This window comes from Manacus vitellinus, unplaced genomic scaffold, assembly GCF_001715985.3.
Source record: "Manacus vitellinus isolate BGI_N305 unplaced genomic scaffold, ASM171598v3 scaffold_6_pilon, whole genome shotgun sequence".
NCBI lineage: Eukaryota > Metazoa > Chordata > Aves > Passeriformes > Pipridae > Manacus > Manacus vitellinus.
Genome location: NW_021940750.1, coordinates 2,664,347 through 2,687,992, shown reverse-complemented (window position 1 = coordinate 2,687,992; position 23,646 = coordinate 2,664,347). Strand labels below are relative to the sequence as shown.

The 23,646-nt window shown below is 43.6% G+C and overlaps 3 protein-coding genes across 3 annotated transcripts; 2 read left to right on the top strand and 1 right to left on the bottom strand.

Moving 5' to 3' along the window:
• Nucleotides 1-81: 81 nt before the first annotated feature.
• Nucleotides 82-5,534, bottom strand: KBTBD4 (kelch repeat and BTB domain containing 4). Its single transcript, XM_008919755.3, has 3 exons — nucleotides 4,898-5,534; nucleotides 2,287-2,393; nucleotides 82-1,730 (listed from the first exon to the last, which is right to left on the bottom strand). Exons 1-3 carry the CDS (start codon nucleotides 5,487-5,489, stop codon nucleotides 870-872), a joined length of 1,560 nt encoding a protein of 519 aa, XP_008918003.3. The 5' UTR covers nucleotides 5,490-5,534; the 3' UTR covers nucleotides 82-869.
• A 2,259-nt stretch (nucleotides 5,535-7,793) lies between these two features.
• On the top strand, nucleotides 7,794-12,816 carry NDUFS3 (NADH:ubiquinone oxidoreductase core subunit S3). The gene is made up of 6 exons (XM_029964350.1): nucleotides 7,794-8,361; nucleotides 9,164-9,261; nucleotides 9,526-9,675; nucleotides 10,830-10,955; nucleotides 11,244-11,363; nucleotides 12,566-12,816. Exons 1-6 carry the CDS (start codon nucleotides 7,794-7,796, stop codon nucleotides 12,731-12,733), a joined length of 1,230 nt encoding a protein of 409 aa, XP_029820210.1. The 3' UTR covers nucleotides 12,734-12,816.
• Nucleotides 12,817-18,044: 5,228 nt separating this feature from the next.
• Nucleotides 18,045-22,394, top strand: FAM180B (family with sequence similarity 180 member B). The gene is made up of 3 exons (XM_008919754.2): nucleotides 18,045-18,175; nucleotides 20,034-20,101; nucleotides 20,687-22,394. The coding sequence occupies exons 1-3, from the start codon at nucleotides 18,109-18,111 to the stop codon at nucleotides 21,128-21,130; spliced, it is 579 nt and encodes a 192-aa protein (XP_008918002.1). The 5' UTR covers nucleotides 18,045-18,108; the 3' UTR covers nucleotides 21,131-22,394.
• The last annotated feature ends 1,252 nt before the right edge of the window (nucleotides 22,395-23,646 follow it).

The window sequence follows — 23,646 nt, the reverse complement described above, 5'->3', positions numbered from 1 at the left end:
TTTCCAGGTATCAGTGCTCAGCTGAACTGGAAATCCACAGAAAGTTGAAAATATTTGTATTTGAAGCAAAGGAAAAAAAAATACCTTTGTCTCAACAGAGACTTTATTCAGATTCTTACCCAAAGGGTTACAGTGCCAACAGAGATGGGTAGTAGGAAGTGGTCTTAATTCTGTCTTTCACCAACACTATGTTATAATTACAGGTGGGGATTCCTAGTACAGTAAAGGAAGCCAGTGTCTAAAAATTATCTCCTTCTTTATGCTAGGTGATGACAGAGCAGTAAGCAAGTACCCAGTTAGTTACCACTCCTCTAGAAGTGCTGAATGCAACCTACTTAAGGTCCTAGGGTCAGCTCTGGAATCTGTCTGCCATGCCCTCCTTCTGCAATAGGACATAGGAATGTTTAAATGGGGATATCCCTGGGGGATACAGTGCACATCTATCTCTGTGATTGACATGGCAGCAACACGTGGTCTCCTAGGCAGTTAAAACTAGCAGCCTGGGCCAAGGAAGATGTTGTCCGTATGCCACAGGATTTGTTATTTGTAGATTGGTTCCAGGCTAAAATAGCCATTTGCTGCAGTTTTGCCTCAAACACAAGCAGCTTATCATCAAGGAATCAAAGTAATGGCATTTAGTTCATCTGAAATCTAAGATACAGTTCAATAAAGTTCAATAGTGCTATGTAAAAGAATAGGCCCACAATCAGAAAGCCTGTACTTCCTCTGCACAGGTACAGAGAATGGGGTCTTTACAGGATATTGTGAGCTTGTGGTAATTGGGACTGGTGCTGAGGGTGGTAGGTGTCTCCAAGCTGCACAGCAGGACACTGTTGCTGCCCTTTCTATCACTGGCCTGTTTTTCCTGCTTAGGCCAGGACAAACTGCAGGTTAGTGAGCAGCACTTTGATGCCACTCGTGACTGTTACAACAGAGGTGGCTGGGTTAAGTTTAAAAGTATTTGCATCCCCCTTTTTATAGCGGTCACGAAAGACATAGATGCTGCCATTGCAGCTGGCAATTTTCCAGAGGGATGGTACTGAACTCCAGGCATCTGGGAGGCATAGCCGGGTGAAGCTATCCAGTAGGGGATTATAGCATAGCAGTGAATCCCCCTCAGCGACAATGAACACCACGTCCTTGTGCACAGCAGCATGCATGCGCCCCGCAAAAGGCAGCACGTATGGCTTCACGTGGCATTTCTCTGTGTTGGTATCGTAGCACTGAATTAGCCGAGAGGGCTTGGTGAAGAAGTCCAAGTCATTTTCCTCCCCACCCAGCAGGTAAATGACACCATTAAGGTTTACACCTGCAGCTCCAGAGACTGCCACTTCCAACTGGCTGGTCTCTGTCCAGACGTTGTCTCGTACTCTGTAATATATGACAGCATTAGAGAGAGTGTCCTGTAGAGTTTTCCCTCCTAGTGAATATATTGCATCCTTGCTTGGCACAGAGACAAGGGTGTGTTGGAGCCGGTCACGGGGCAGAGGGGCACACCATTCCCAGTCTATAGTCGCATTGTTGCATTTCCACATGCGTCGTGGAATGGAGCCACCAACAACATATAGGTCACTACCGTGCTTGCAGGCTGCGGTGATCTGGTGACACAAGCTGTTCTGGCCACTCACACTAATGGAGTCATCGTCAGCACAGTGTAGAGAGACAGCGAGTGAATGTGTACGTGATGACTCCTTTCCAATCAGGTAGATGTGAACATTTTCTCCAATCACCTGAGAGAAAGGAGAATTAGATCTGTTTACACAAACATCACTGAATTTTTCAGCTTAGGATCCATCTGTGGGTCTGAGGTATAAAACCTTTTTTCCCAGTCTTGCCACCCTACAGCATTCAGGACTCAGAACCTCAAGGCCTTTTCACGATACCAGTCATATCTGACAGCAAAACAGCCAGAGACATCACTGGAACCCAAGTGTTTATGGTTTAGATAAGGGACGGTTACATCACTGATGGAGTACAGTTATTTTAAGGGGAATGCCAAACGTAGATTTCTGAACAGTCTCTTTGGTAAGTGAGCATCGAGTTAAAGAAGGTATTTGTGGCATTGCTCCAATCATCAGTGATATCAACATCAGGTTATATTAAAAAAAGCTGTCAGTGGGGTTGCTATTTATGACAATGAAAGTATTCTCTCACAAGCACCATGAATTTCAACGGCATTTATGTTTTGCAACTTTAAAGTCACACCTGTGAGCAGAATACCCTGCCCTGGGAAGTGTGAAACCAGCAAGTGCTACACCAGCCCCAGAACAGAAGGTCTTTTTATACCTTCAGACTTGATCGCAGTGTCTCTGAAAAGCCGGCTCTCTCCTCCTTGTTGAAGTTGATCCAGGTTTCTATGGCAACCGTTGGATTCTGAGAACATGGAACGCCATCTGCAGTTCAGGGACAGAAAGGCATTTATGATATCTAGACAAAGGTGTGTGTACTCAGAATCATCCTTTCCCTGCGACGGCCTTCCCCCAGTCCCACCACAAACTCTACTTTCTAGAGAGGAAAAATTGATACAGAGATTTATAGGTTTTGGCAGGCATGATCGGCACTGGCAGCCAGACAACTACATGAAAGTAGTCTGGATAAATATCAGAAGACAGAGCTGCCAGATCTTAAGCGCTTTGGATGAGTACAACAAAGGAACCTATGTCCAACAGAAAGAGGGCAGGAAGGAGAATTTACATGCTGTGTGTTGATGACAAGTATTTTCTTATTTAATCATTTAGGCAAAAAGACTCTCTTATTCAGAATCTCAGCACCTGCCTTTCTCTCTGGCTGGTCCTAGAAACCTATCTAGCAAAAGTCATCTGCAGAATGTGTCTGAGCCCTGTCAGACAGCTGACCTTCATGACTGAACATCTGGTGTTGCTGCTATCCTCTTAACATTTGGAAATCCCCAATGAGCTACTATAGCTTTTCTTAGCCATGTGACAGTAGGAAACACTCAACAGATTGCATCAGATTTCAATCTGTCTCCAGACATAACTGGAAGTTTTGGTTAAGCCACGCACTATTGCATCATCATCGTGATCATTGTCAGTACATTACCTAGAAGATTTTAAATATTTCCTTCCAGTTTGCAAGCAATTATGCCTGTATTCACTGAGAAGTTTCCCTATGAAGGCTCTCTGATTCTGTAGTCTGTTCTCATGACAAACCCCGCATTCAATGATGCTGAAGGCACCAGACAAATTCCAACTCTTTTCTCTATACTGGAAGGGAGGAGACAAAGCATGGCACAAAAGCAGGTATTTTAACTCTGTTTATTAGTAAAAGGGATTTCCATAAGCCAACCATCACATGTAGTGATTAAATGGAAAAAACCTGGATTTTGAAATTCGTTCTAGAGTGCAACAAAAGCTAAACTTCATAAGTTACTATTTTATTAAATAAATTTTAATCCTTGCTACTAATAGCTTCTTCTATTTAATTCTTCATTAACTAAACAAAGACGCAGGAAATGCAAAAGCAAAGGATTTTCCCTACCAGCAGGAGTGTATTTCAGATTTAAATCCATCATATGAGCTAAGCTGCAGCATAAATATTGAGTAATGTGATTCTATATATGGAAATAGACCATGCATGGAAAAAAACTTTTATTGAGCAATTATTTTAATTTAGGACCACAAACACTAAAGTCCATAGTCCTAAAACTATGATTACTATGTGGAATCCCTAAGAACTTAAAGGTGATTGACCTCTAGAGTTTTATTTCATTATTTTAGAGGGATTTTTTAATAAACTCAATGGCTCTTTAAAAATTTTAGCTAGATAGTTATCAAAATTACTCTAATTTTATCATATTTTTGAGCTATCAGTACATATACTCAATAGTTTTTTTACTGAAAATTTCTTTAGATGTAATAGAGATAATATAAGGCAATAGCTGTAAAGACTCTCATATGCATAGCATCAACTCCAAAGGCTATTTTAAGCCTTATGGACAGATTTGCCAGTATTCCAAAGAAGACAGTCATAGTAGGTTTATTGTTGTAACAGCACATAAAACCCATGATGCACAGAGCAGTTATTTACTCATTTACAAAGAGTAATTAAAGCCAGGAAGGGGCATATTTGAATGTATGAGCTGCTTCTACATTCCTGCTTCCTCTAGCAATGATACATAAATGCACAAAAATTGAGTTGTGACTGCATCCTGGAGGGGTAACCACGTACTGGCTGTACCTACTAGGGCAGCAGATGACCTTCAAGGATTGGTGCAAGCCGGACTAAGTTTATGTGTTGACACATCCCTCACAACACTGAGTCATTGCATCCATTACTGTGGAAGGCTATTACCTTTACAAGAAGGATAGTTACTGTATTATCTAAGACACTACAATGCCTCTATTTCAGTCAGCTGAGTGCCCAGCCTAAATAATCCTAACAATTATATACAATTGTAAATAACACCAACATATTCTAAAAATATGGGTTGTGCTCAAGCCTTCTTACAAACGTTGAGTTATAGCATTACTATGTTAAATGATTATGAACTAAAATGGAAAAAAAGACTTTCATAAGATGTTTATTTTGGGTAAGGTTTCTTTGTTTTAATGCAAACAAAACTCCAACAAATTTTTGGAATTTATGTTTCAAAACCTGTAATACTTCTAACCTGTTGACTCAGGAACTGCTGGCAAGTACCAGCATCCTCTATGACCCTTTTCTACAGCTTAGATGTTTCATGTCCAGTAACAATAGCTTTGGTTTTTTTCTGATTAAGTTATCCAGAATGTTTTGCTTTGCTTTGCTTAGCTAAGTCTCTGAGTACACTGCGATTATGAAAGCTTGGATTTTTCCATTTATTTCATTCAATCCCTGGTAGACTCTCTGAAAGTCTCTTTCTACATCCACATCCTGGCTAGTTTCAAGAACTCCTTACCTGTAAGGATGTCTGTCAGTAGGCGGACAGGCAGGTGTAGGAACTCCTCTGTGTCTTGCAGCTGAGACAAATGTGACTTTGCACAGTGTTTTGCAGCTGTGTAGAGCTCCATGTCACTGTGTTGGTCTGCCAACCACATGACCTGCAGACAGTTTCTAACCTGCACCGTACGGGCCAGAAAACGGGAGCACTCTTCAAAAAGGGCAGTTAGCTGGTACATGTCTGCCACTTCATAGGTTTCCTGCAACTCCTCTGCCCTCAGCTTTACAGTTCCATGGTAAATGTAGTCCACAAGAAGCTGAAAGACACTTTCGCTAACGTCCTGCAGCTCAATCACCCGGTTGTGGGCCTCCTTTAGGTTGGAAGTGAACATAGAACGAAAAAAGCAACTCTGAGCTGAGAGGACCAAGCGGTGCAGCTGGAATTCTTTGCCTTCCACTGATATTGTAACATCGGCAAAGAGCTCATCCTCCAAGCATAATTTCATAATACCCTGGGCCACACGGCCTGAGTGGGAGCGGTCAGTGAAGGTGTAGTTCACAAAGTAGTTTTCTTCTGCAGAGGAGCCTCCAGTCTCTTCTGACGAGTCCATGGTGCTGCACAGATCAGACCTCCAGCAATCTGTAAAATCACAATAATTATATGGCTTTCTCTCTACACTAACAAGATTAGGCAGTACTTCAGGGTACAGGGAAAAATCAAACGTATTGGTAAGAGTCCAGCATATTTTAGACTGAATATGAATAGCACAGCCAGAAACTTCTGCTTGAGCCTCAGAATCTCAAACAACAAATGAGAAGTTGGCATAATTAAAATTATAATATATACCAAACTTCCAGTACAGTGAGCATCACACCCCAGCAGAGCTGGGAGACGTGCATATCTTTTCACCACTCATTTCACTGACACAAAGAAATGCATCAATAGTTATTCAAGTGGAAAGTCCAGCAACTGCCCTAGGAAACTTGTAAAGCCAAAAAAAAAAGTGGCAGCAGCATAGCTAGACTAGATGTAAAAAGGATTACAATACTGTACTAACAAAGAGCACAGGCAGCAGCTCATATCATTAGTATAATTACCATCCAAACCCAACATGATGAATCTGCACAGTGTTATCAAGTAAGGTGAACTTGTTTTTACCAAAAAGATGTGTGAGAAGTTTGCCAGACGTAACCACCAGTCCTTCAAGCTAACCAAATGAGACAACTAATGGTTATATTCTGCTGTTTAATGTGCCAGGCACCTTCAGCATGCAAAACAACATGTTAGATGTTGTTAGTCACTGTTTCTCAAGCAGAAAGGGGAATAAAATTTAAAGAAAACACCTCTTAGTAGGTACTACAGGTGTTTGCAGAGTTCCAGGTAGTTTATGGGTCAAAAAAGCTTCTGGAAATGAGGACTGCTATAGGAAGGAGCTCTTTTTTAACTTGGCTCTTGACAGTATTAAGAACGAATAGTTGCCTACCTGCATTCACTTTAAACTTATTTTTACAACTGAACTATTAGCTGTGATGGCTGATATCACAAATTTCTTCAGTCAATACTGAACATGATTTCCAGTCCAATGTTTCCCAAAGATATGATTTTTCTCCAGGAGATTCATAGTTACTCTTCCATGATTTATTTTGTCAAACATGCATTTTCTTACAATAGCTCTGTTTGATACAGGACAGCTCCTAAGTTCTTTGCTCAAATTCAGTTCACAGTCTACATCCCTAATTGCCTGGACAAGTCTATCCCATCTCTGGTGATGGCCTATCTTAATTATACCCTTACCACGATTTTACAGTAGTTCCGGTCTGTCTGAAAAATACCTATACATTAGTCTGTAAGAGACTGAGGAACTTCAATTAGCACAGTACACATCAGTACTATTTTTTCCAGCTTTAGCAAGTATGAGCCTATCCTGCAAATTAGCTTCTACTTCCGTTAAAGCTCTTTATCCTTACAGTCAAAGTGCTCAGAAGATAAGCCCAGAATGCTGAAGAGATAATGAAGCGCACCAGGATACAGAGGGCTGAACTACCCTGCCCTCTTGACACGACAGAACCAGCTTCCCACACTGCCCTCCAAAATCCCCAGAGGACTGGTACCAAGTCACAAAAGAAATGCCAACAGCAACTAAAGACTGCTGCAAATCTCACATCCTTCTTTGCAACACGAAGCTCCCCTTTGCATCCATGGTGTCTCTGATACAAAAGAAAAAGGTGTGGAGGACAGTTAAGTGTCCCACAAAGCCGAATCTTACACTCCATGTATTCGTGTGTATTCCGTAGGCCAGGCTACTGGTGATAGCTGTGTAACCAACACCTGGCACACGTCCTCCACAGAATCACAGAATCCATTTAGTTGAGAGATCATCAAGTTAAACCTATGACCAAACACCACCGTGTCAACTAGACCATGGCACCAAGTGCCACATCCAGTCTTTCCTTAAACACCTACCAGGGATGCTAACTCCATCAGCTCCCTCGACAGTACTTTCCAAAGTCCAATCACCCTTTCTGTGAAGAAATTCTTCCTAATTTCCAACCTGAACCACTCCTGGTGCAGTTTAAGCCTGTGTCCTCTCGACCTGTCACTAATTACTCAGGAGGAGAGGCCGACTCCTACCTGGCTTACAACTTCCTTTCAGGTATTTGTAGAGGGCTATAAGGTCACCCCTGAGCCTCCTTATCTCCAGGATAAACAACACCAGCTCTCTCAGCCGCTCCTCATAGGACCTGTGCTTCAGGTTACTTTCTTCCCTACTCCTGACAGGATCGCGGATGCCGCGGCAGCGCCCGGGATCGCGGAACTCAAACACAACTGACAGCGACCTCACGGTCCGGGGCGGGGAGAAGGAAGGAAGGAAGAAACGCTAATCCTCGGAGACGCGCAGACCCCCATCAGGCCCATGCTGGCGCCGTGCAAAGCGCCAGCGCGTTCCCTCGCCCCGCGGCGCTGGCTCAGCCGGGCTGCCGTCGCCCCCGCCTCCGCCGCTCGCTGCCCGCCCGGGCCGGCGTCGCGACTGCTTCCCGCCCGCCCCGCAGTCAGCACTCACCTGCGGGCGCCTTCCTTCATGCGCGCCCGGGTGCCCCAGCGGCTGCCTCCTGCTCTCACCCTGCGCCGGAGCTGCCGGGCACTCCGCCGCTGCCGCCACCGACCCGCGCGTCCCGGGAAGCTATTTGTCGCTTCGCCCGGGGGCAGTGCGTGGCGGGCGTGCTTTCCGCTTCCGCCCCGTGCCGTCCCCTCCGTGTCCCGGCGGGATGTTTGGGCGGTGGCGGCGGGCGGGGCCTGGCCGCGGGTTGTCGTTACGGAGGTGAGGCCGCCCGGGGGCTCGAGTGGCTGTCCGGGGGCGCGCGGCGGGCGGCACGGGCCGGTCGGGGCGCTGCGGTCGGTGAGACGTGTCCCGTGTTCTCTCGCGGCTGCGGCGCACGGCGGCGGGCGGGCCGGCTGGCGGGGCTCTGCCGGGGAGACTCGCCGTAGTGCGGGCCGGTTTGGTTGGCGGCGGGGTGCGGGGAGCCCGGGCGTGCGGCTGTGCCCCTGCCAGCCGCTGGCTCCGTGGGAGGGCGCTGAGCTGCCCCAAGGACGTTCCTGGGCGATAGAACCGCTTTAGTGTAGGGGAAGGGTGTCGGGGAAGGGTTGGGACCTGTCGCGCCTAAACCCAAATTTTGTGCAGAAAATGGGGTAACCCTGCTTTGGATTCCCGTGCTTGCCCTGGATTCCCATGTCCATCCGTTCTCGTGGGTCCACCTGTTCTTTCTGTATCTGGACAGCAGCTTCATAGTTCCTCATTGCCCTGAATCTTGAGGGTTTGTAATCATACCAACAGTGAAAATAAACCCCAGAAAACAACCTGTTGTTTGTGTTTTAATTATGAGGAAGTTGCTTAGATGCTGGCAGATCAAACAACACCAGAAAACAAGATCCTTTCTAGACCCAGGTTGAATCGCATAAGCAGTATCTAAGTTCATATTGTTCTGTCATTTCTGCCTTCCTCTTTTTCATTCTGGTACTTTCTTCTGTGTTATCTTTTTCGACTGTTCCTGCTCTGTTTAGAGTCCACAAAAAAAATTCCATGTAGTACTGACACAAATTTCATTCCTTATCGAAATGTCTAGTTCTGTGTTTTTTGTAGCACACTATGTTGCTAAAGTCCAGTCTCTGACAGACAGCTAGACTGGTTAAAGGGATTTTTAAGTCAGGGATGGGACTTGCTACTCTTTTTTCTGTAGCTTTCTGTATTTCCTACTGTAATCTTGAAGACTTTGTTTTTCTCTTTAGCTACTGTCAGACCAAAAAATGAAGTAGAACAGAAGCAGCTATGTGCTTTTGGGGAGTATGTGGCTGAGATTCTGCCCAAGTATATCCAGCAAGTACAGGTAGGTGCTGTTCAGAAATTGTTCTTGTGGCGGGACGGGGCCCAGTCAACGCACCACTTGCTTGTTAGCTGTTTTCAGAAGTTGTTCTGCGGAAGAAAAATTGTCAGAATTGCATGAAAATTACTGCTATTATTAGACACCTTGTTCTGATGTAATTTTGTGTCTGCTGTACCACTTTGAGTATTCTGCTGGAATCGGCATAATGTTCAGTCCTGTTGGTGTTTGTACTCATGCCCTTCCCACTCACCATTCTGTTTTTGTCAGGTGACCTGTTTCAATGAGCTGGAACTTTTGATCCATCCAGATGGGATCATTCCAGTTCTGACCTTCCTTCGTGATCACACCAATGCCCAGTTCAAATCCTTGGCTGACCTGACTGCTGTTGATGTCCCATCTCGGCAGTATCGCTTTGAGGTAAGAACTGCTCATAGGTGCAGAACTTAGAGGGTTTCACAAGTGCTGACGGCTGTAGGTACTGGTTGCAGCTCTGATCACTTTTTTTGGTTTCTGACAGTGAGAAGAAAATCCACTCTGAAATGCTGGGTTTTGTTTAATCTGTTAATCATGGAAATAGTAGCAGAACTGATACTGCATGGGTTCTTAGTCTGGCTTTCCTTTCCTCATTCTGCTAAAAGTCTCTTTTTTTTTCTTTTAATTTTTTTTCCTTTGATTTCTTTTAGCTTTAGCAAATGTCTTCAGACTTCTTTCTGGCCAGTTGTGAATTGGTGCTCATCCAATGTAGGCCCATCAATTGCTGTTGACACAAATGTTTTTCTTTAAATCCCATCGGTCTTCTTAACAATTTTTCTCTTAAAAAAAACAAACCCAAAGCAAAAAAAAACCCTATTTAGTTGTTTTAAAAACATTTCTTTAAAGTTAAGGCCAAATGGGAGATGTGGCAGATTTTCAGGAGGCTCTCAGAAGATTTTGGGCACTGAACTTTGACTGACTTTCAGTGGATACTGGAGATTTGGTTCCCACAGATGCTTTTGAACGTATCACTGTATCACTTTTCAGCTGCAGAAAAACCTCAGCTGCAAATAGAAAAAGAAAAAATACAACTTCTGTGAAACGACAGACTCAGCATATTCTCTTCTCACCTACTATGAGAAAGCTTTGTCCACAGTATTGTTGCAAAGATGTTATTGTAGTTTCACTTTGATCTGTAAAATTCAGTGTACTTCTTCTTCACCTTCTCCCACTGATAGTAATTGCACTAGTAATTGATAGCCATTTTCTTTGAGATAGACTATTGTCAAGTGTTTCCATCCCTTCAGTATTCTCTCTTTTAAGATTTAGTATCCCTCTTTACTTCAATTCTTCTTCATCAGTCATGCTTTCTAAATCTCACATAATTTTTGTTACACTTCTAAGTAACAAAGTGATAAACTATTGGAACCTCAGTTGTTATAGTGTCTTTTAGTGGCCAGCTTTAAAATGCTGGATGTGATTCTGCTCATAAAGAATATTTGAAATAGTCTTTGTGTGGCTTTCCTTAGCCAGTGCTGTACTGCAGAGAGATCCATAAATGCTGTACAAGACCAATGCTGCTTTTTATTCTGATTCAGATTGTGTACAATTTGCTGTCCCTGCGGTTCAACAGTCGGATCCGTGTAAAGACATACACAGATGAGCTGACACCTGTTGACTCAGCAGTGTCTGTGCACAAGGCAGCAAACTGGTATGAGAGAGAGGTGAGTGCTGGTGTGCTTGGGAACAGTCTTTGTGGAGGGAGGCTGTATTTTCCTGATTAAACTGATTTCCCAGGGCCCTCAGGAAGAAAGAAGTGTTTCCTTCGCTGCCTTTTCAGAGTAGGGGATAAAAGAGTGATTTGCTTTTGAATTAATTCTTGCATCAGTTTTGCTGGCGCTGTACAAAGCCAGGCACGTAACTGAAATTTTACGGACATAATACATGCAGCTTTTTGGCTTTTTTTTTTAATTTCAAATATCATTGAACTTACTTGGCTCCATTTCATTTAGGTTTGGGACATGTATGGTGTTTTCTTTGCCAACCACCCTGACCTAAGGCGAATCCTCACAGACTATGGGTTTGAGGGCCATCCCTTCCGGAAGGACTTCCCGCTCTCTGGTTATGTGGAGGTAGGAGATACAGTCATGTCTAAAGTTATCAAGTCTCTCTAATACTCTTATCTGAGTTTTCATACAAAGATGTGACAGCTTTACAGTCATTTGTCTGAAAGGTACTAAGGATGTTTCATTTGTGTGTATTCCAGAAGAGCTGTAGAGATCTCCTGCATGGAAATTTGAAGTGTCACACAAAGTATTATCCATAATAAGGCAGCCTAAGGCCAAAGACATTGAGCAAATGTTATGTGCCATATAATATACCAAAGATACCTGTCAGGCAGAGAAAGTGCCTGAAATTCGTTTAGCATGTTTTCTAGAAGATTAAAGCTTCCACTGCAAAACTGAACCTTTCTAGAGGGGTAAAGGACTGAATTGTTCTTAATTCATTTAGAACTTTACTTTGTTGAGGTTTTGTAGGCCCAGTTTATAAAACTAGTTAAACTGACTCTTGTGATTATCATTTACTTCTGTATGTCAAACCACAGGTGAAATGAGTGTTTGGTATCTGCCTAGTTTCAAATGATTGCCTTTCAGAAACAGACAATATTTTGTGCAGTTTTAAGACTGAGTTGAGTCTCAGAAGGAAACAGTGAGGTTCTTTAAGCAACAGAATTGCAGAAGTGAAGACCAGGCAGCATCTCCTGAGCTGGGGTTTGGAGATTTGGACTAACACAGTGAGGATAAAGCAAGCCAATCAGAAGAGTCTGGTACTCACCTGCATTTCATCCCATTTGTAATCTTTTCCTCATGTTCTGAGTGTTATGCTAAAAATTAGAACAACTAAAACCAAACGAATGCCATATTATAAGGATTCATGAGTGTAGTCTCAGCTATGCCAGGCCCAGTCACCTTATTTCAGTGACTCAGGAGAAATTCCTTTGTCATATGACAAACTAAAAGTGTTATTCCATGTGAACTTCATCTGGACTGTTAGGCTGAGCACTCCTAATTCTAGGCAGTTAGTCTTGACACCTGAGGTGCATGGTAGCAAAGAGGAGAGTTTTCCTGGAGAGTCCAGAGATTTTAGTAGCATATGTTCTTGTTTAGTAATGGGGAGAACTGAAGCTGTGGCAGAGGCCTGTGGGCTATCCATGGCGTAAGGAATAGAATTCCCTTCACTGGAGGGTGGTGTGGGTCATGACTGTGTACGGCTCATCACAGATGCCATTGGGACTGGGTGAAAATGACTGGTTGTGTCCTTTGCACTGTTCTAGGTGCGATATGATGATGAAGTGAAACGGGTAGTGGCAGAGCCTGTGGAGCTGTCTCAGGAATTTCGCAAGTTTGATCTGAACAGTCCATGGGAGGCATTTCCTGCCTATCGTGCAGCTCCAGAACCCCTGAAAATAGAAGCAGGAGCCAAGAAAGAAGACACGAAATAACAGCAGAACAGAGCGGATGCCCGGCACCATCCTTTCTGTTCTAACATAGTATTTATAATAATAAAAGTTGATATGAGATACTTGCCTGGTGTGAACTCATGAATAATGTTTTCCAGCTAGATGAAAAGCACAAGGTGAGGGAATGCTCACTTACAGTCCTGATAATCCAACTAGTAGATGTTTATCTGGTGCTTTGAGTTGTAAAACAACAGTTGCAAATTGAATGGAGTGCAGGCATTCCCTGTGGCTAAGGTGTTCTGTATACACTACTGCTAGCAGTCCTTGCAGGCATAAGTCATAACCTGAGTGCTCGCTAGGAAACTGTACTGAAGCAACTGTGGAGCTTAAGCAGTGGGACAGCAGTATCTTAGCTTTCCAGGATGGATGTTGGGAAAATGGTAATAATACGGCAGACATGCAAAGCTTTTATAAATGATTATAATGCAGTTCTTATTAGGACAACACAAATACACCTGGATCCAGACCAAAACAATTATGGAAATCTCTCTGTTGTTTTCATGGAAATTAGGTCAGTCCCTTTTCTCCAGACAGGAATTGCAGATAACCTCTGATTTGACACTCCCTCATGGTGGCTTTTTGTTCACAATCAAGCAGTCTTTACTTTCTTCCAACGTCTTCAGATTGTGCTTCTTTTCTGCAGCCAAAAATATCTTCCTCATCTCATAGACAAGAGTCTGTGCCTTTTTGTCACTGTTCCAATTATTTTGAGCTTAATGATATAATAGCATTAACACTTCCTTTGCTTTTATGGAAAATCTCAATTTTCTCCAAAAAAGCTGGAAGTACACTGTAGTTCATTGACAGTCATCAATTCATAATGTCCCTTGTCCTTGGTCTGGAAAATGCATAGTGCAGTTCTGCATCAGAAAGCTAACTGGCTTCATTAAGATCTGAAAACTATTGTATAAGAGATTTCATAAAATAATCCACAAGCTGTTTGTAGAGATTCCCTGAATAACTACTTAAGCTTTTAAACTGTAAAAGTACTAAATAAAATAGAGGTTTGAGGGATGTTAGAGTATGGGATGGAGGAAAGGATAGGACAATAGTAAATTCAATTAAGAAAAAAAAACAACTACTCGCTGTGACTAGAATGATGTGATCTGTTTTCAAGAGTAAAGAGCTAAACTGCTAAGAATTGGGTTTTGTGATTATTTTCACTCCAGCCTTGTAAGCATGGGTTACTTACTTCTTTTTTTTTTTTTTAAATTTTATTTCAGGCTGCTGTGGCCAGCAGTGTTTGAGATGTGACTCAACAGTGTTCTCTGGTTAAAATTAATAGCATTTGCTGCTCACCTTAAAAGCTATAGCTCTACATGGGAATGGGAATGGAACACAAAACAGCAGAAGTGTGGGATTTTGTACAATTCTTAGCTCTACTTCGGGTCTGCCATCAATTGAGCTGATTAAATAGGAAATGCACTTTTAATTCTTACTACAAGATGTTCCACAGCTGGTTCTATTTTCCGTTGCAGCAGCTCTCATAGCATGCTGATGCCTATTGCACAAGACAGAAAAGTTCCTGGCATCACTTCTGTTACCATGAAAATTCTTTATGAAGCACATATCCTCTCTCTGTTCTTCTTCATCCCCAGGTTGCTTGAGATGCCATAGACCACTCATGGTCTATTATAAAACATTTCCCAGTACGATAAGTCAGAAGACTGATGGTAGCAGGAAATCTGCCATTTAAACACGACGTTTGTGCAGAGGGAGAATTTGATTGATGGAACATCAAGAAATGTTAGACACAATGCCCTGTTAAGTTAGACAACATACAAGCTTTGCTCAAGAATGTATGTACTGGAAAAGCAGCTGGCCCCATGGGGACAGGCATTGCTTCCAGTAGGTCTTTAATATGTGGAATAGTTGCTAATGGAGCTAAATCACTTCTCTTTAGCTTAGACTGGAAGATCATGAAGATGACAATTTACTCACCCAGACACATTATCCCAGGGCACAAGAGGTTACACAGCCTCACTAAGTACTGCCAGTGTTGGCAGTCTACCTCCCCCTCCACTGCTCCTGATCTCCAGGGGCCATTTTTGCCTATGGAGCCTCCTCACTCTGGCTTCCTTGTGGCTGGTGGACATTTGCCTCATGCTGGGTAAGGTGTGGTCATCTCGGTCAAGCATCAAGCTGTCTTCCAAATCCTTTGTCCCTGCTTGTTCTGCATTGCCAGCTTCCACAGGGCTTGTTTGCCTGTGTTGGATTCCTCAAGTGTAGGAGGATGTTGGATGAGATTAAAGTCAGATGTAGCAGACTTAGAGACACACTGTTTAGAAGAGAGATTTTCTGATACTGCAGGGACAAATAGACTTTAGGTGATGACTCACAGTCACCATGTTGAGCTTCCCCAGCTGAGTAGGTTTCACTGGTGTTTTCCAGAACACTGGCATTTCTCTGTACAGCCAGGCTAGCAGACTCTCCTCTCTGAGCATGTGGCTGTAGACAGTGTCAGAGTGTCCACCCACATCGTGGCCACACAGTTGGTATAGGCCTTATAATTGATCTCCAGTCAAAATCCAGATAGGGACTCCAGCTGGGCCTAGCACTCCTGCAGAACAGAGCTTATGGGACTACCGAAGGACAGGCTGGATAACAGCATGCCACATATTACGCTGCATCCCATGACGTTTTCTCCAAGTTGTGCAAGGCCTGAGGGAGTCTGTTGGTGCAGTAGGTGCAGTGGGGTGGGGCCTTCCTTGTCACTGTTACATAGCTCATTAGTCCTTCAAGCAGTGGATGCCTCTTATAAACTGGAAGAAAAAGACAAGGAAAGCATCTGCATAAGGACTGGTACCATATCTGGAAAATACTGGTGTAACAGAGGTCCTGTCTGGTTATGGTCAGCACTTCACTCCTACTTTCCTCAAGGCTTTCTTCCTTCTTCCCCTTCAGTGACTCAAACTTCACCTTCTCTGGGAGCCATGTATGTCCTTCTTCCTTTCCCTCTTTCCTCAGACTTCTTCTCTTAATATTTCTCCCCTGAGCACCTGCCAGACAGACCCAGGTGACTATGATCTTCCCAAGTTCTGCGCGGGATGACTGAAGCATGTGATTTCTCTAATTCCATAAGCAGAATTTCCTTTTTGTGAATATGCTGTCTATCTCCCTGCAGTCCCATTTCAAAGAAACCTCCCTCCCAAAGAGGCTCTTCTGATGCTGTATTAATCACACATTGTGCCTCAACAGCATCCAACCAGCTCCTGCAGTTTTTGATCCCTCTTATCTTGTTCCCATTTCCCATCTTCCTGCTTCAGGAGGTCGTGGTGAAAAAGATGAAACCAGTCAAGGTGCCCCTGCGTAAAACTGGCTTGTTATGACGTTTTGAAACTGCTCTGACAACAGACGGTATGACCAGGGGAGTGCAGAGAGGCAGGGTTGTGCACACTCAGCTGTGAATATCTGGCAAGGACAAAATCCTTCAGGAGGAGTAGGTGCACTGCCAAACATGTAGGGACTCTAGGCAGCTGTCAGAAGCTCAGGCTTGTTTCTTTGCAAGTACTGCTGTTGTACAGACAGTTTACCACTCTGCATTTGCCTTTCTGTGTGGGATAGAGAGGTAATTCTACAAAATTCCCCTAGCTCAAGGCAACATCCACATTGATGCTTGTGCCTTGCCTGCCACTGTATCAGTCACCTTGAGCACAGACTCTGAGCCTCCTCTCTTCCCCCTCCCACCTACAGGGATATCCTCCTCCAGGCAATTCAGCTGCAAGCTGTCCCTAGGAAATTCTCCTGTTGACAAAATCATGTACAGCCCTCGCAGATGTTGGCCAAAATCCCGAGCTCCTCCTGTTGTCATGTGCTGCATGCTAAAGGAGGCTATTTCATGGCCTGTGAGACACGGGTATTTGCATAGTGAATTCTAGACAAAGTTGTGCACACTGTGGACTATAAGGGACTCTGACACAAAGCAGAAGGCACATCGATCTCACTGCACAGACCAGCCACCAGTATCTCCCTTATGAGCTTGTGATTCACTTTTTAATAAAAGATACCACATCCCAGAAGAAAAGGATGCGACTAAAGCACAAGCAGCAGAAAATAATGAAAAACAAAAGCAGCACCACCTGACTGGAAGACAGCTAAGGCTATGACAGAAACACAGGTCTTATTTTGAATCCAAACTGAGGGTAAGAGTGGCTCTGGATATTGTGGGCCACTTCTCCCACGACTAGTCTGCGACTCTCCCATTATGTGCTGCTTCTCTTAGCTGGTGTGAGCCCATGTATTGCCAGGTACAGGTACAAATCCTGAAAGTTTCAGAAGACGTAGTCCTTTGCACACTGACAACTTACTAACTGGGACATCATCCCAACCCTCAGTAAACTCTCTGGTGACAGTAATCACTACAGACTGATGTTCTGTAACTTGCTGAGAAAGGAATGCATGTCAGCTCTACTTCATCTCTTTTCTATGCAGACTTTTTTCTCCCTTTAACCTGAGGGAGATGGTATTTTTACTTATTTATACATGCTATTACATATTTGTATAACCCTAGCATCCCATACTGTGGCATACAGAGTAGAAATACAGAACAGCTTGACTGGGGATAGGGCACTAATGAAAGTGTAAAGATGTGTAGAAAACATATCTGCTGCAAAGGTAATCAGACGAAGTTTTGTCTATGTAATTCACAACATCTAAGGCAGACTGTGCCCATTGTAACCCAGAAATCCAGTCACAGCAGAGGACAATGAGATGCTAAAGCCTCAGGGACTTCAATACTTGTTTGCTAGATCAGTTTACTGAGTTCTCCCTCCAGGAGATTTGATAGAGAACTGAACCAATGATATTTCTACTGCCTGCTTGTATATTTTGGCTGCTGCTACCCTTCCACGAGACTGCAGTCTGATGACCTTATTTGTTTGTGACATTTCAGGATTGTTTGCAGATTTTCAAACCTGGGAAAAAGGAAAACTAAAAATGAAGCCAAGGAGCTGAGCAGAAGTGTCACAGAGATGTGACAGAGGCACTGTGCAGACATGGAAGGGACTAGGAGGTCCTCCCTTCTTCAGAGGCAAACATATGTAGTGTAATTTCTTTCAACTAATAGCTTTCTTTAAGGCATTGCAGTGGGAAGTCATTCTTTGGAGAAGAAGTTTAAACAGTTCTGCCAAAAACAACTAAGTTTTCCAAGTTTCCAAAATATGATGGAAAATATCCTTCGGGGTCAGCAAGCTGAACTGCAAGCCCTTCCCAGGACTGCAACCAGAAACACAGAAAGATGGATCCATTCCAAGAGAGGCTGCTGAGGCCAGGAGCAGCAAGGGAAGACGTCACAGCAAACTCTGGCTCCACAGCACTGTCTGTGGAGTGGGTGGCAGCTGCTCCCGGGCAGAGCTGCTATGGCCCAGGCACAGTTCAGCACCTGGCTGGTCCTGTGTGTGTTTGCTGGATCCCAGAAGCTGACAGGTAGGAAACGTATCTGCTGATGACGTGGCTTCTTGGCTTGACAAACATCTGTGCAATGCCATCTGTGTGATGTTTTGCCTGCTTCCTCAAATATGATTAGAAGCTTCAGGTAGCTGTACTGGCATGGGAGAGAGCTGGAGTCCAGCTGGGGGGTTTGCTGGGAGAGGCACCGGTAACCTACTTGCAGGCTGAAGACGTGCTGATATTTTTGCTGGCAAGGGGAGGATTTTCTTGGGTCTCCACTGAAAAAAAACCCTGCTCCTGCAATAATGTTTGTGGATTTTCCATATACTTTTTGGAGAAAAAACCCCAAACCTGTTGAGTGATAAGTAAGGAACTATTTTCCATTCCCCAGAGGATATTTACATTATTATTTCAATATATTATTTGTTATGCTTTATTTAATTTTTCTCTACTCAAAAATCTACCACTGTGTGTATTTATGAGGCAGTTACTAATAACAGAAGTTTGGCATCTATTCAACAAATGCACTTTGCAGACAGTCAGACATTCTCAGTAGAGGGATCTGTGAACCTAGAGGATCAGTTAATAGAGAAAAGACCAGTGACAAAATTTTCAGATGATATAATATTTTTACCTGAGCTAAAAGTCTTGCTGGCACATCTATGGAGGAGTAGAGAAGACAAGCTATGTCCCTGCTCACATTCCAAAGCCACAGCTGGCTTGGATCATGAAGCCTGCAGCTGTGCAGAGAAACAAACCTCTGCAGCCTGCGGGGTGGCAGTGCACTTCTTCAGGTAGCTCGTACATCTCCCTGAAAAGCATTAATCAAGAACAGGAAGTTGGAAGCAGTGTTTGGTAACAGTCATCACACACAAAGTGTACTGAATAATTTTGCGACTTTTTATATGCACCTGCTGACCTTAACTCTGGAGCATTCAATATAAATTCTCACTCTTTTATTTTCATATAAAAAAGTCTTCATTCATATAAAAATGAAAAAAACAAAACCAAAACCAAACCAAAATGTGTCAGAGAGCTTACTATTTTCGACAAGCTTTTTCCATTTTATATTTCTTGACCTGAAGGATGAGTATGTAAGAAGTAGAAGAGGGTCTTGGCTACATGATGGCACTGATCAACATAGAGAAGGGCAGGGATGTAGCCTCTCTCACAGTCCTGGACCAAGACTGCTTGTGCCTCCTTTTTCACAAAGAAAGGAATAACAAAGGCAAAATAAATGCAGAAAGTTAAAGCATTAGAAGTATTATTAAAGAATAACTAAACAATTTTTAGGGTTAATGTGATTTTCTTATCAAAAAACTACCATTCCTCTGGCCTCATAAACATTTTTTCCACTTCACGTGGTGTCATGTGGCCCAGCAAGTAACTAGCTGGACATGAAATGAGCCATAATGGATCTGACAAGGTTTCTTTTACCCTCACACTCTGCCCCTGCCAGCAGCAGAAGCTTAGGGAAGAAGTATAAAACCAGGATAAGCATCAGGTTATGTTTTCACCAGCAGGTTGAGGAGCCTCTCAGCTCCCCCCTTCCATTGGGCAGCATTACTTTCTCTAGCAAAAACCACCAAGCAAACAAAACCCATCAGTTCAAAAACCACCCATACTTGGGTGAGAGGCTTTCTTGTGGCCTGTCAAACCAAGTGCCTTTGCTGCTGTATGCCTTAGCTCTGTTGGAGGGATTAAGGGCCATGATATCCAAAATTTTCCCTTGCCTCACTTAACCACTGCTGCTTCTCTTAAAAAGCTTGTTATGCTTATCAAAATCCCATGGACAGCATCTATCATGTTTGGCAAGCTATGAGTGGTAGCTCAGAAATACTGAAAACATAAACAGGGAGGTCTTGCACTACCAAACTCTCCTGATGTCTTCCAGATGAACATCCTCACAGTGGGACCAACACACTTCACCGCAGCCCAGAGGACGCCAACATCATGTTAGAGGTCTCCTGAGCACTGGGGGCCCGTGGGCCGAGGCACTGCTAGTGGCTGTGCTCCCACCTATCTGCATGTAAAAACTCACCTGTTCTGTTTGTTCTCATCCCTGACGGATTTCAGGAGCCCCTTGAGAACACCTTGGCAACGCCTAATTGCATTTGTTCTCCCTCCCATTGTGGGGTGCAGGTGAAGGGGGCTCTGCCCCGCTCCAAAACACCTCACACCCCCAGGGTGGGACAAGGGACCATTCCCGCTGGGTTCGGTGACTCCCTCAAAAAGGGCCAAGCACCTTGCCCAAGGTGGCTGCACTGGGGAGCTGCTGCAGATGGAACTGCGTGGGGAGAGGCTGGGCAGGAGGCAAGAGCTGGACAGGTCCCATGGGGACCTGTGGGGCTGGTCAGAAAAGGGGTGTGGTGCTGGCAGAGAAGGACACGGAGTGGGACTGGGTGTGCCGTGGGCAGCGAGTCAGGGAGCAGCTGCCTCCTGACCCGCCCGAGATTTGGCAGCACTGCAGATGGCTTTACAGCTCCTTTGTAGCTGATGGAGGGTTTGTGCTGGGCTTTCTGTTCGCATGATGCTCCTCTCTTCCAGATGCTCTGGGGAAGGCTGGATATTCAGGCCAACGGGACAATCCGGCTACAGGATGAAGAGCTGGCCTCCCTGCGCCCAGCACGGCGGTTCCTGCAGATTTTAGAGGATGAGGTTCCCAAAACACCAACAGAGATTGAGCAGCATCTGAGATATTATTCACTGACTGATACCCCCTTGCCTCTAACAGAATTTGACCGCCTCCTTTTCACTAGTGTATATTCTGCCTATCAGGTTCGTTCCATACAGGGTCTGGATAAAAATCTCTGGATTCATTTTTTCTCTCAGCTGGTTGATGAAGTCTTTCGTGACCTGTGCAAGGGGCTCTGCCCTGCAAATACCACCCTCCTCCTGGCTTCCTGGCCTTGGAAGGAGAAGCCTTTGCATTTAGCATCCCTGAAACACTTCTATCATTCTAACTTGCCCAGGACCAAGAGAGACACTTAATGAGGGAAACTACCATAGGAAAGGACACACCTGACTTCAGCTGCATCCTAGGTTATCTTCAATGCTTTCTACATTATGCAGGACTTTGTACGAATATACCACACCTTTTTGTCCTGCTTTCTGTACTGTGCTGGCAACCCTATAAGACTTTATACACAACCTTTTACTTTTAAAAGAAAAAAGACAAAAGTATAAAGTGCATTTTACCTCTCCTGATTTTTTGCTAAGTGGTGTGTTCTGAGGGCAGCAGTGCTACTTAGATGTCTTATCTATCTTGATCACTGATGCTTACAGGGGAGAGAGCTTGGAAGTATTTTTCCAGGATGTTATGCTGGTGTCCTAGCTGACTGCATTTCAGATCATTCAGTTCAGCCTCCTTATATTCTCCCTGTGGTTTCAGCCAAATACAGGATCTTTTATCCTCTCCAGTAAGCAGCTCAGCAGATTTTGCTGTGTTTCATGATACAGCTCACATATTTAATTTCATTTTTCTGCTCATGTGGCATCACATTTTATATGTCAATAATAATTTCCCATCTCATGTATTCATTTTTCTTTAAAAAGCAACCTGAAAATGTATGTATTCCATGAAGCTTTCTAGCATTTGCATATCATATTTACACACATACACAGCTTTGTTTCAGTTATCAGTTTGGAATATACTTCCTGAAATCTCATTTAAATTCTGAAGGATCATGACCTAGATATTTCTTCAGCAGATTTTGCCTCTCTTCTATAAAGTTTTTTTTGTACAGCTATGGCACTTTACAAGCCAAACATAATAAATATTGAATCTCTATCCTCAAAATCAGAAATACAATCATTTTACAGAGAAATATAATTAACATATCTTTGTCTTAAAAATTGCAGTTTGGAATTAAATAAATGTAATTATCTCCTCAGGAGGATTTTGATTTTCTTTTTTGTTGTTTCTACTAGGTTTCCCACTGCCACTAGAGATACATTAATTTTGAATATTTATTACATGTGCTTAGATGATGGAATCCCTAATTCCCTTTCTATAATTTTTCCATGCTCAACAAAAGAGGCATGTGCGACATTCAAAGTGGCAACTGTTAGCTTTTGACCTAGTTAATCTTCTTCCAAGCAATTGTAGCCCAACAGATGGAGAAGAGAAATAGTAAGGCAGGAACAAGAAGCCTGGAAGCAAGATGTCACAGACAATGGTTTTAGAGGTCAGGTTAGGGCTATGACAGGAGGAGACAGATTTACACAGTCAATAAAGCAGGTTGGTTGTTGCCAATTTTTTTGTTTTGTGTGTTTATTTGTTTCATTTTGCTTTGTGCTTTGGGGTTGGACTTGTTTGTTTGTTTTTTACTCCAAAAGGTGTAGGAATTAAGATCAGAATTTTATTTGAAGTAAAACTTCTTGTCCCATCTAATGTTGTACTGTTCTTATGCCGTTTTTTTACATACCTCCAATATCTACCCGTCATCCTTTTGCCAAACATGCCCCCAGTCTTTAACATCTAGGATATGTATGGAGTGACAGAGGCAGTGAGTGGCTGCAGTTAAGTCCAGTTTGAGCAGAAAATATTTAAAAGCTGAGCCAACATGGCACTAGTGCATGACAATACTATCTTGCTGGAGAATTGCTATCTGTTGAGCAGATTATAAATTCAACTCAAGTGATGTTGCAAAGTTTCGTGCATGCTTGAAATGATGCACTTTTGCAGTTTATGTCCTTTAGGGAGAAAAAACAGAGTTTAGCTCAACTGAAACAGCACCAGTGGTGCCACGATGAAGCCTCCAGATTCCTCTGCTCCTACTACCTCCTCAGTGGATCCTGCTGGCTGCCTGTCTGTCTGTCTGTCGCACCACAGGAACACAGCAGGGTCCTCTACAGCCACAATGGCCTCTCTACAGCTGCACTGCAGCTCAGCAGAACATGGTGTGTAAGAAAACACTGGAACACCGGTGCTGAAAACATCACTTCATGGTCCCTTTGATCATGCTTGCACTAGGCTATCGATGCAGCACATGGCAGGTTAGCAGTACCCTCGTATTCAAGGGGCTCATTTCTGGGAAATGTAATGCCCCTGCAGTCAGCAGTGCCACTGCATGGCATGATACTACTCACACTTACACTTTATGAGCCTGCTCCTGACCCAAATCTTCAGAGATTTAAAAATACATTTTTTTTCTTCATACTTATCTTGCTTCCAAACTTTCACAGGATGGTCTGTTCCTGGATTTAAGCCCTCATCTTTCAGTACAAAGGCTAGAAGCCTACTTTTTTGTTTGTTTCTATATGTATTCTTTCCATGACATGGAAACTGAAATTCTCAAACACAGCTTCTTGACTTCATCTACATCAGACTAAGAAAAGCACCAAATATTGTGAAATTTGCAATTAAATCATAATAACCCTTCACACACACAAGTGATAAAAAAGAGTGTACACAGACAGACTGGCTCAGTAACACATAATGCAGGTCATACAATCACCATGCTGCTTTCTCACCTGAGCTGGCACCTCAGCCAGTAACAAGCACA